General features: G+C 40.6%; 1 protein-coding gene across 2 annotated transcripts; it reads right to left on the bottom strand.

The window, feature by feature from the left end:
• Positions 1–2,570: 2,570 nt before the first annotated feature.
• LOC101752615 (CCR4-NOT transcription complex subunit 9) lies at positions 2,571–12,286 on the bottom strand. 2 transcript variants are annotated; one of them, XR_002677053.1, is made up of 10 exons: positions 12,019–12,286; positions 7,237–7,308; positions 6,887–6,976; positions 6,666–6,708; positions 6,029–6,135; positions 4,464–4,559; positions 3,504–3,694; positions 3,339–3,408; positions 3,008–3,227; positions 2,571–2,857 (listed from the first exon to the last, which is right to left on the bottom strand). XR_002677053.1 is itself a non-coding variant. In XM_004952867.3 (9 exons), the coding sequence occupies exons 2-9, from the start codon at positions 7,297–7,299 to the stop codon at positions 3,078–3,080; spliced, it is 810 nt and encodes a 269-aa protein (XP_004952924.1). In that variant the 5' UTR covers positions 7,300–7,308; positions 12,019–12,286; the 3' UTR covers positions 2,571–3,077. The 2 variants fall into 2 exon arrangements, 1 of the variants encoding a protein (XP_004952924.1); XM_004952867.3 differs by having other exon boundaries at positions 2,571–3,227.
• Between the last annotated feature and the right edge of the window lie 199 nt (positions 12,287–12,485).

Here is a 12,485-nt window from a genome sequence, read left to right as displayed (position 1 = left end):
TCCCGTGCGATGCAAAGAACTACCCGAAGCTGCTAGCTAGCACTTGTGGACTAATAAACAGTTTACTAGTGAAATGTAAACATGAAGCAACTACGACGTAAGGTAGTTGATGGCCATGCACGGTTTCTGTCACTGTCCTCGAATCTTGTTTAACCACAACAATTGTAATTTAATTTCCCTTAATCCTTCCAAGGATAGGTGCGATCCTGAATTCCTGCTGGCATCTGGGATCTAGCGGGCCGGCAATTTTTAGGCCCGGATTTTTTTACCCTCTCCGATCCAACGAGAGTTTCTGCGTAGCGTATCAAGGATGAGGTACGTTTCGCTCTATGCCTCTTCCTTTCCCATTCGCAGAAAATAATTCCACATTGAAAATGTTCATCAGGCTCACTCTCCTAAAATAGGACGCGTGATAGCCCAAGCTTGCCAGGTCCAATGGCGCGGACCTATAACCCCAGCCATTAGGGGGGCAAGGAGTTGGTGAATTGCTTTGATCGCGACAATCAAGATTAGCCGTTGGGTTTCCTTGTTCGTAAACATTACAAGCCTAATGTTAGGGCTTTTAGGGTAGGGCTGCGGTCATTCCAATTCCCATTCCAATTCCAATTTTCATGAAAAGTTAAATTATTTTATGTTTCATAGAGAGAATCACAAAAATTTATACTATAAAAATATAAAAAATAATTATATTTTTGGTATCATATTTTATTTAATTATATTTATTTGGTATCGTATGTGGTAATACTTTATAATGAGATACTTTCCCTTCGGAATACCTTACAAATTTGAAACGGAACGGAGGAAGTATCATCTTAAAAAAGGCATATCAATAAATGTTCCTGCGAGAAGATATGATTGTTAGACATGGTTATACTCTTTTTTAAGAATCTATTTTCAAGCATGTTGTGCTGCACACTTTACACATCTAGATCCGCATAGGATTATCAAGCTGACCGAGAAACCCGTCATCAAGTCTAAGAGACCACGAGGAACCCTATGGCCTCCAACTTCAGACAAGATTCTCAGGCTCTCAGCCAAAGCAAGAATTCCACAATCTACACATCATAAGACAGTTCAACGTATTCCTGCAAAAATAGATAAAAATAGATAAATTCTCCAGTATGCCCCGCAGCAAATCAAATTAAAACATGCAAAGACACTGTAACCCAAAGCATCGGAAGAGGGTATAAAAAACGTACTTTAATTTTGTTTAAGGCTACTTTCCCTGCTTTATTTGTTTAGACTTTTAAATAGCGGGCTATGACAGTGTTATAACTACTTTGTACAAGACTACCACTAAATCATATAGCCTGCTATTTAAAAAACTGAATTTTGAAGATGTTTAAATTCATGTATGTATCGTACTGTGTGTTTTTCCTTTGTTAATGCATACATGGAACTCTAATTGGATGCTCCGTGTCGTGTATACGTCATATAAATCAGAACATTCTTTTTCATTTGACGTTGCTTAGCTCAAACTTGAGCTAACCAGCGACACATAAATCAGAACAGAGGGAGTACATGGGAGCTCTCCGTGTCATGCAGGCATTTGAGTTATAAAAGTCAGCTGCCAACTCCTTCGTGAGAAGCTTAAACTGAATCCTCAATATTTCGGAGCAAACACATTTGTTGGGGTAAATTCGTTGGGTGGGTCTGGATCACCTATTATAGATCTGATGAGGAAACTAATACGTGAAAATTGAAAATTCATAATTACAGGCTCAGCAGAGATGAATGTATCTCATCCCTGCTCAGTCTGTGATTATGTGGTTCCACGTATCAGTTTTCCCACCGAGATCTACGATAAGTAATCTAGATCCAGCTAACGAATTTGCCCCAGCAAATGCATTGGGTCCAAAATAGGGAGGATTCAGTTTGAGCTCCTTGCAGATAAAAAAGAACGGAGGGGAGGGAGTATATATTAACAGAGAAAAAAGGTATATATTAACAGAGGAAAAAAAAAGAACGGACAGATGCTTTACTCAGTAAATACATGAATTTAGATATCTTCAAATCTAGATAACTGATTTAATGATAATAATTAAACTACATGCCCAATCAAATAATGATGAAGACTACTAAATTTACGTAAGCTAGGAACGACATAGTACTTTAACCGCCTCTCAACTATCGAGTGAAAAAATAGGTAATGACTTTATTTTACAAACTAAATCATCGGATATAACTAGGACCATTGGATCAGTGCATGCTTCCTAATTAGAAAAAGAACACGAACGATGATAATACTGATGTGGCGGAGCCGCCATCCTGAATGCTGCTTTCCTCGTACTCTCCGTTATCTATCAGCTTTTATTCTTTTTTTCTGCTCGATTTTTAACGACGGCGGTGGAACGACGCTCTCTATTTATATTGCTATTTGTTCCCACCGCAAGATGACACGCATGTAACCATGCGCAGCTAATTTGATACTTTGATACTACCAGAGAGGCCACGCGTGCTACCGTACGCAGCGTGTCATCCTGGGATCGCCTTTCACCTGCATCATGACACGCGATGAGCGGCGCCCCGACCATCGACGGCACCTGTGCCCTGAGCAGCTACAACAAACATGAGCCAAAATATACCTTATCTTAGACCACATTACAACAGAATGAATTCTACGCTGCAAGATACCCAGATTACAAAGCGAGGTTACTTGTGTGCTGACCCAATCTTGTGTATTAGAGATTAGAATAATTTGAGTTAGTGAAGGAGGACGAAACTCGTAGACGTGTTACGCAAAAGGGCGCCAAAATTTCGTCGGTATCTGCCCTCCTAGAAAAGAAAAATGCTGGAACCTGCTACAAATCTCGCATCTAGCCCAAATAACCTCCCCGTCCATCGACCCAGGTAGCACCTGAAAAGGACCGAACCAAGAATGAATGCATAAAGCAGTACTAATGCAGACACTGCAACGTCTGGCCTGCATAACGCAGACTGGCCATCCAAACGGGAATAAGCTGCAGCATAACGCTTCATTCGAGAGCCAAGCAGGGTCTTCCACTACCTGCAATTAGGACAAAGATAATTGCATCGTTGTAGCCAATTCTGGATGGCAGTGACCAGACTGGTTTACATCAACGCTTGCGACTTGGTCCTGCCTGAGAGGGTCCTCCATGGCGTCCTCCACCTGCCACAGGACCTGCGCTTGGATGAGGTGCTCCGCCAGCATGACCAGCCAGATTATCCAGCAGTTGTTGGAGAAAATGCCTTGCAGCAGGGTCGTCCTGTGTTTGCGGTACAGAGATGCAGTTAGTATTCAATTGCAACCCTTCAATCTGGTGTAACTGGAGCAATCGTCGATTAGAGACAGATGATGAATTGGGAGAAAAACTCACCCTAAGGCAGCTGTCGAATGTTCCGTTTCTCAGAGCCTCAGGAAGGTGAGTTCGTAGCGCAGTACAGGCCCTGCAATCAAGAGGGGAAGAGACATACGTCATCATGTGGGAAGAGATGTACATGCTATTAAGTTGCTTGCTACTATGCAAGATAAAATCGCATACCTAGGATCATCCGTCAGCCTGAGGTAGCAGCAGATAACATGCTTCAGCAACCTGGTGGAGGGCTGTTCAGTTAATGCAATCACCATGTTTGCTAAAACACTGGCTGCCTGAAAGAAATATTCTGGGGTGGCACAGATGTGATGTAACCCAACTTCATCTAGCATAATCTTGTGGACAATGAAAGTGGCCACCTGCATAAGCATCTGTCTTATTAGTGAATCAAAGAAATTGTTATTGAATTAGTGTAATGCCCATTGGCCAAGATTTGCTGGTGGGGCTTTACTACAGGATTTACTTCATTCCACCTACCAAAGGGAGAACTAGGCTCCTTCTACTCAACCACTTGTTTATGCATGTGAGATATCACAGAGTCCTTTCATACTGTTCTCAAACTCAAATGAATACGAATATGCAGAACTCCTTTGACAGCGTACATTTGCTACTGAAATTAGCACCATAAGACAGTTGCTGAAACAACATTACTGAACAGTTTCTGAAGCTTCTTTCATAAGCCTCAATTTGTGCTTAGAAGTTGTAAGGTATTATAGGATTATCTGAGAGAAACCTAATGTGGATCAAAATAATCTTGATGAGGATTGAGGATCTTATTGGCTACATCCTAGAACATAGAGTGACTAGTAGTCTACCTCACCTAGACAGCATGTAAAATTGTAAACTATACGACATATTGAAAGAGACTAGCATGCCATATCATGCAAAATAAGCTACTCAAGATCTGGACAACATGTAGCCTATAGCAAGGGAAAGACAGTACATGGGCATTATAGTGACCAGTCATCCCAATTAACAAATCTTAAATCATGTGTAGCATGCCAAAATATACATGGCCCATGGTGTGCCAAAATCCACGCAAACTTCAGAAAGCCAAGCATGCTAAAGAGTATGATAGGATAGCATGATGCAACGTGGCTGTGCCAACGCGAAAGATGGATGACATACTGTTTTTGAAAGCTCGCAGCCTGTCTCCATGATTCGCAAGCACAGAGGAATGACTTCACTTTTCAGCAGGAATTTGACAACTTCAGTATCATCTACCTGCATGCCACAAGATAGAGAAATTTCTTTCTCATTTGCAGAAATAGTATTTGTAAAAAACATGGATCTCGGAAGTGGATTTATCATTGCTAGGGTAACAACTCCTGTTTTATCAATAGGAACTGAATGAGAAAAGTGGACTTATCATTGCTAGGGTAACAACTCCTGTTTTATCAGTAGGAACTGAAAATGAGAAATGTGTCCATTGAAAGAAACATAACAAATTTCCAGAAATCTATAAGCATTCTCTCGTGTGGGGGCATGTCACCATGCATACCTTCTAAATATCACAATTTACAACGCATTGCTATGCATCAGCAAAGAGACTGTAGATACAGGGCATGCCTTTTTTTTATACATTTTTGCCTCATCTGTCTTTGTATACTTTTGCAGATGAGCATAATTTGACATCTACAACTTTTTTCCAGTATTTCGAAATATTCCACATCCGAACAAAATGGAAGTATACATTCCTAGGAGAATTTCTTTTTTTCCCAGGAGTGATTTAATAATTAATATATGCAAAAATGACTCTAGAGCACTCCAAAAGTGCGGAATTGCTGGAGCATGCTCTAAAACTGATGATTCTTTGAAGGACACTAAAATTAAAACCATTACTAGAACACAGTATAGACAATAAAATATAAATTATTATGAAATATAGGATATTCATGTTTTCAAGAGGCACACAAGGCTTTGCTGTTGTTGTTGATGAGGCACAAAAGGTCCCATTTTCCATTTGCTTGGAATTAATTTGGATGCCCGAAATGAGCACAACTAATATCACTAGGATTGGTTCTAGCCTAACTGCCCAAGTACCTAAATGTCACGCTTTAACAAGTTTATGGACCCTTATATGCAGTTTCTAAGTTCATGGACCTAGATGACACTCCACGACTAGTTTAAGGACCGCACATGGATTTTACTATTTATTCTTTTAAATGCTTGCTTCCTCAGATGTAGCATGAATGTGGGTTCCTGCCCTAGAACAACAGACCACATGCGTACCATCAAACTTTCAATCACTAAAATTCACATTTCTTAGTCTTGCTGAGCTATCCAGTTTTCTGGCAATGCATTAAAGAATGGGTAAAGGTGATGGACATACTAATGAACGAAAAATAAGAACTAATCTTGTGGTGAAAAGGTCTATATTGGCACTGAATCATTACCAGCTGATTTCATGGTAAACTAGATGGGTTCAGATGTTCAGTAGATTCCTGCTCAAAACATTACAAATCCTTCAAAAAAAAATGAGCAGAGGAGACATTAAAGATTTATAGTAAACCTGCTTTTGAAAGTTAAATAGTTATCTTTTCCTTCCACAGAGAACAAAGATGCATCCCCATTTCAATTCTTCATATATGATTGCATTGCATGTTTCGTGAAGTAGATCCATGCTATTTACTTCGGTATTGAGGCAATGCGATTAATCTTCTCAGGCGTGTATTATCCCAACAATAAATTACCTTAGCAAGAGCACCGAGAACACCAAGGCTGGTAACACGCAAGTGCTCGAAAGATTTTGCCTCACTGGTAGTGTTCAAAAATGGGAACAAGTAGAACGGAATTCCGGCTGCAAAAGCGAAGGATGAGAAGACAGGGCAAAGTGAGTAGCTAATGACAAGATATCCAGAAAATACAAGGTTAATTAGTTAAACATGTAAAAAATTTCCTTAGTACTCCCTCCATCCATCAATATAGTGCATTTAAGATTCGAAAAGATCAAGCTTTGCAAAATTTGACCAATAGTTAGTCAAATAAAATGCATGTTTAGTGCAGAAAAGTTGCATGAATATATCCGTACTCGAGTTAGATATAAGATGACCTTGATTTTGTAGAAATTGATAATATATTGCAAGAGAAACCAAATGTCAAAATCAACTTTCAAAGACTCATTAAAAAATACGTATTATCTATGGGCAGAAGAAGTACAACAGAATCTTCACTACGCATTAAATCAAATGTGTAAATCCCAACTACTACACAATAGTGCGCCTATAGCAAAACATTGAGCGAACATAGGATGGCTAGCAAAGTCCACATTCAATGCATTACATCTCTGACATAAAAAAAGACATGCTCTTATGGAGTTATGGTCATTACCTTCTAGAAAAGGGGTCCTGGTCTCAGGGTGTGCTGCAACAGTCTGTAACAATTTTTGGAGGACATGAACAAAGCATCTGATACAAAATCTAATGCTGGAAGCTTAAAATGATGAACAATAAACAGAACAAAAATCCCCTATGCAGTACAGTATGTCATGGGATGGTTGCAATCAGCAGCCAAGTTTCTGCTGTTATCCCCATTATTCCCTAAAACCGTACCTGAAGAAGTGCAAGTGCATTGCAGACTCTGGTAGCTGCACTTGCCGATAATGTTGGGGGTGAAAGTGCAGGGTAGACAGACACAATTTCCTGTTTGTTCAAGTAGACAAACATACCATGTGAGACCAAAAGGCTGACCATCATTTCAATAGGAAACTGGTTTAAACTTTAAAGTTCAAGAACGTAAATTAACAAAACTGACATATCCATGAACTCAAGGATTGGATAAAAAATGACTAGCCTAACAAACCAAACATGATTACACAACACGACAGAGTATGCCCAAAGCTCCTATTCAAGCTTTTCATACTATAAGTAAGGAAAGAAAAAGGGCAAGGGTTACTACATACCTGTACCAGTGCAGCTATTGTGCCAAAAGAGTACCATAGCTTTAAAGCCAAATCATTGAACATCTCCCTTCTCTGAAAATAGTTGCAAAAGGAACATTATATACCAAATTTGTTGCCTTCATCAATGATGTGGAATGTTAATGACTAAACATGGATCAACTATTGTGCAGACAAAAAGTTCTCTTTGGAATGGGTTCGTACTCTTAGAGATTTAGAAAAGCAGTAACAGTATGTAACTCAGCCATCCAGCATAATAGTTTGTTTGACAAATTCAGAGCAGCTCGAATACAGAACTGGAGTGCTAATAAACAGTAAAAGGACTATTGTAGCACATACAAATGGATGGGCAATCAGCTATCAAATTTACAAGTAGTTACAAGGGCATTTCATAATAAGCATGCCTACTCTGCCAACAAAGTTTTGGTCACCACTGAAATGCTGCCCAGTAGATGAGATGAGTCACCAACACTTAAAATTTGCTATCATTACAATTTGCAATAAGCTACAACTGACAACATCTGAACAAAGAGATATATCAAATAATATTCTTAAGTTTCTACTAAGAAACACAGTAAATCTTTTCAAAATCCAGATAAACTCCATACCATACATAAATATCCTTACAACCACTACATTTGAATGTGGCAGTTCGCTCTACTACTTCTTAGACAAACAAATAAATAAAAGATGAACACTTTTCCAGCTCAATCATAGTGTAAGATACAACACCAGAAGACCAGTAACAGAGATCAACTGGGCATGGTTGTTGAATCAAGATGTATCAGACATCATTGATATGAAACTTAAACAATTAGTGTGAATACAGCAATCCAACTTTAATAAACTCAAAACTAGATCTAAACCAAATCTTCTTACGAAGTGATACATTCAGCAGAACTCCAACTACGAACCAAAATTAAGACATCATACATAAAAATCCCTAAATTCCCACAATTCCTAAATGGAGAAGCACAAACAATTCATAGATGGATCTAAATCGCACAACACAACCATGGATCCTCATGTTAAAAATCCGCAAGATGTCAAACAGTACAGCCGTTGCACACCCAGATTCGATCAGGAAGAAATGCTGTTAATTGCCTCATTATATGACAGCCCCCACACCCAACATTAACTGAACCATCCTAATCCCAGAAAACCACATCGTACCACAAGATGCAGACTTTCACCAACAAGAATTCCAGGCAAGAATCCTCTCTAGAGATAAAAACAGGCTAAATCTTTCGTTGCGGAGATTTATAATCTTCAGATAAGGAAAGGCACAAGAGGGACCTTGGAGAGCTCAACAAGGGCATTTCGACGCAACTCAGGGTTGCAGAGGTTGAGCACAAGCTGCTCCTCCAGCGTCATCTTAATGTCCCTGACCACCGGAGCCAGGGAGTTGAAGCCTCCGCCGCCTCTTACCATGGAGGGAGACAGAGGCAAGGCTTCGGGGAGGAGCGGGTTGTGTACAAGGAAGCTAGCAGATTTTCCATTTCAAAGAGGCGCAGAAACTAGAAGGAGGCTAGCATTATTGGTCTCGGTATTCTATCTAAAGACCTTTTTACCCTTTTCCCCTTCTTCTTATTAGGTCAAACATAAATACATCCTTATATTTACCCTTTTCTTTTAGGTTTGCTTCTCTAATAACTTTTCATTTTAGCTTATGTATGTTTTGGAATGCTCTATGCACAGCCTTTTTGGATCATATAGTGTTTTGGGTACTTGGATTGTCTTTGGTGAAACAGGCTAGTTGCCATGTGAATGAAATATCTCTGTGATTTCGAATGCAATCAAGTTCACCTTGCGTAATTGTCTTTACTGCAATAGAAGTACACCATCACATTATCTCTGAACGCATTAGGATGAGCAGGTTGCTAGCACATGTGGCCTAATCACTAGAAGCTACTAAATACAAAATGCTTCACGTTACATGATGAAACTGAAAAGGGAATAACGTTTACCATGTCAAACCAAAGGGGAGAGGAAAGATACAGTAGCAGCATAGCTCATCGAAATGTAGGTTAAAAATGGATGTGATATGTTTTATAATCAATAAGTAAGAACAGATTACATGTGGAGAAGAACTTTCATATAGTTCCAGATGTTAAGATAACAACAATAAACAGGTGTTTATGGGTTAATAAGATAGTATTCATAGCATGGATTAGAGAATTAAGCCTTTATAAAAAAGAAAGGAAAACAACTACATCTATGCATTTTACAATCATTCAGTAAGCATGTCTACCTCATGATTTCCACATTATGTTAAGTGGGCAAGCACCAAAATTCTCAGATGAGTTGATCACTTACTACTTCTACTTAATAAAAGAAGAAATATAGTATTAAATCGTAGTTTATAATAGAAATACTAGAGAAAGCCCCATCTAAATTTGTAGAAGACAGTTTCTGAATTTATCATGCCATCAGAGCTTGGTATGAGCAATCTGAGCTTGAAACAACTCAGCGCCAATTACCTTTGATATATTATGCCAAGCGAATAGGAGGGAGATGAAATAGACAATATAGAGGAGAAACAAAATTACCTTAGGTAACACAGAAAGGGCATACGCCTTATTTTCTGGATCTAAAAGATCAAGGAGAAGAGATTCGACAATTTCTGGATCTTTAGGACTAGGAACTTCGACTATTGACATTGTCTTGTGAGAAAACAGATTCAACAATCCTAAATTTCTTCTACAATTAGGAAATGCAGCACCAGTGGGTGAAGGTGTTTATACAGCTGTAGCAATAGATGCCGTGCACGAAACAAAAACTAGAGAACTTCACATGTTTGTTCAATTGTTCACTGTAATCCAAAACGGCCTATGGGCACTATCAACCCCCACCGCTATTTTATCATGGTGGATTTCCACTTTATTGAGCTGTACACACGCTTTATTAGCTGTGAAAAAAAAACAAAACCCCCAACACACGCAAAAGGGTGCCCCCACAATCTAAATCTCGCCTACCGTATTCAGCCATGAGTCATTCAGAGGATAAGTATTAGGCTTACCTGTCTTTTACATGTCATGCCTCTGTCATTACATGTGGACAACAAGCTGGCGGTTTATATGGTTCATAACTCCATACTATAATACATCAATACTATGTGCGAGTAATAGTAACTGCCTAAGTTTTTGGTAACGTTCACACCCACATTTCTAGCTGGCAGCAATTTTACACTATTACAGCTCAATGATTCTTCCCTCATATTATTTAACTTGCTCACAAATTACATTGTTCAACAATGTTCAGGACTTATATGTTCCTACAGACACATATGGAAGGCAAAAATACCTTATAAAATCAAAATCTTTGTTTGGCTGGTAGAAAACTCTGCAATACTACCTAAAGACAATATGATCTGGAGGAAATGGATAGGAGATCCATCATGCTACTTTTGCTCGTGTGCTGAATTAGTGACACACCTGTTCTTTGAATGCCCGGTGGCAAAAGTGGTGTGGGGCATTGTGGGCTTATGCCTGGGTGCCAAACTGCCAATGACATACCCCAGAAATCTACAACAATATACCCTTTGGGTAAAAAAGTGGCTGCCAGAAGCGCAGGATGTCTACACTTTTGGCTTTTCAGCTATAAGCTGGGCAATATGGAAATGTAGAAATAAAGCATGTTTTGAAAAAAAAAACAATCAGTCATGCTGCTGTAATCATAATACTCGCTTGTGCTTTGAAGCATTACTGGGCAGGTCTTTACAAGTCGGAACTCCAAGATAGGCTGCTGGATGGCGTGAAGGTCCTGCTAAGCTGCGCACACAGAGTGATGGCGAATCAAGCAAGAGCCCCTGCCGCCAGACTGCTGGCTCTTCCCGGGAGCGAACAGCCAGCTGCACCAAGTGGGAGTCAGGAGGAAGAAGAGGACAACTGACGGGCGAGAAGAAACAATGGACTGGGAGAAGATGCCGGCCCATCCTCTTGGCAGAAAACTTCTTTTTGCTATGTGTCGTTCTGGTTAGCTCCAGCAGTCTCATGTGTGTTACGCCCACCTTTATTTGTTTCCTTTCAAACTAGTAAAATGTCGATGTCGATGGTGAGCGTTCCCTGGGAATCCTGGGGCTTAAGTTCTCACTAGTTTATCTTCCCCTGAATCAGGATAGATAGACTAGGTTGGTCAGACTTCCTGTTCATCTCCTCTCTTCATGTAACGGAACAGTGGAATTTCCATTTATGAATGAAAATGGGGTCAGCCTCGTCTCGAAAAAAATGTTCAGGACTTTAGGACGAAAACCAAAACCGGCAAATCTCGCAAAAGGGTGGCCCACAATCTAAATCTCGCCCACTGTATTCAGCCATTAGTCACTCAGATTCTCAGAGGCATACATCTGTCATTATGTGTGGACAACAAGTTGGCGGCATATACGGCCCTTTGCTTATTGTTCAAAACACCATACCATAATACTATGTGCGAGTAATAGCACCAGCCTAAGTTGTTGGTAACATTCACACTCACATTCCTACCTGGCAGCATTTTCCCCTATTACAGCTCATTCTGCCCTTTTATTGTTTAAGTTGCTCGCGTATCACAGCTAAGGCCTGGGTACGGATTTTTGTAAGGAAGTTAGCCATGTTATTTTTTTTTAAAAAAAAGAGAGAATAAAAAATCCTTGATTAAAAAAACTGGAAACATCCCTAACCACTACAGTCCGCAGGTCTAAGATGACTAAGCATTTTGGAAATGTGAATCTATTAATATTAATTGAAATATGAACTGGTGACTCGATAATCATGATTCACTCACAGGATAACAGGAAGACTTAATTACCTAAAATGGAACCTCCCCGGGAGCCTGCGGATCCAGGCGCGCGAGGGACGGCTCATCGTCCTCGCCGCCCACTCCCGAGATAGACGAAGCCGCCACCGGCAGACGCCGCCGCAGCGCAATTGGAAGCCGGTTCCCTCATCTACCGGGCGTTTGGATCACCGGATCGACAGCCGCCGCGAGACGGGGCCCCGCCCGAGCGCCGCATTGTCGCGCCGCCGCTCGCCGTCCGTCTTCCGTTTCGACGGGAGGGAGGGGGGTATTTCCACATTCTGGCACCGCCCCGGGAACCCAACCGTTGCTCGATGACACGTGGGTCCACCTAGTTTCACTGTCACGTGGGTCATGGTGCGACTCCTTGACGACTCCTGACGGCACGAGTCCGCCCGGGGGCGCCCCGCAATCCGGAAAGATTGAAAGAATCCCAGCAGCAGCAGCGCAGCTCGCCTCCTGCCATTTTTTTTTCCACG

This window comes from Setaria italica, chromosome I, assembly GCF_000263155.2.
Source record: "Setaria italica strain Yugu1 chromosome I, Setaria_italica_v2.0, whole genome shotgun sequence".
Taxonomy (NCBI): Eukaryota; Viridiplantae; Streptophyta; class Magnoliopsida; order Poales; family Poaceae; genus Setaria; species Setaria italica.
The sequence above is the reverse complement of the archived record's forward strand: the minus strand, read 5'-3'. Positions and strand labels throughout refer to the sequence as shown.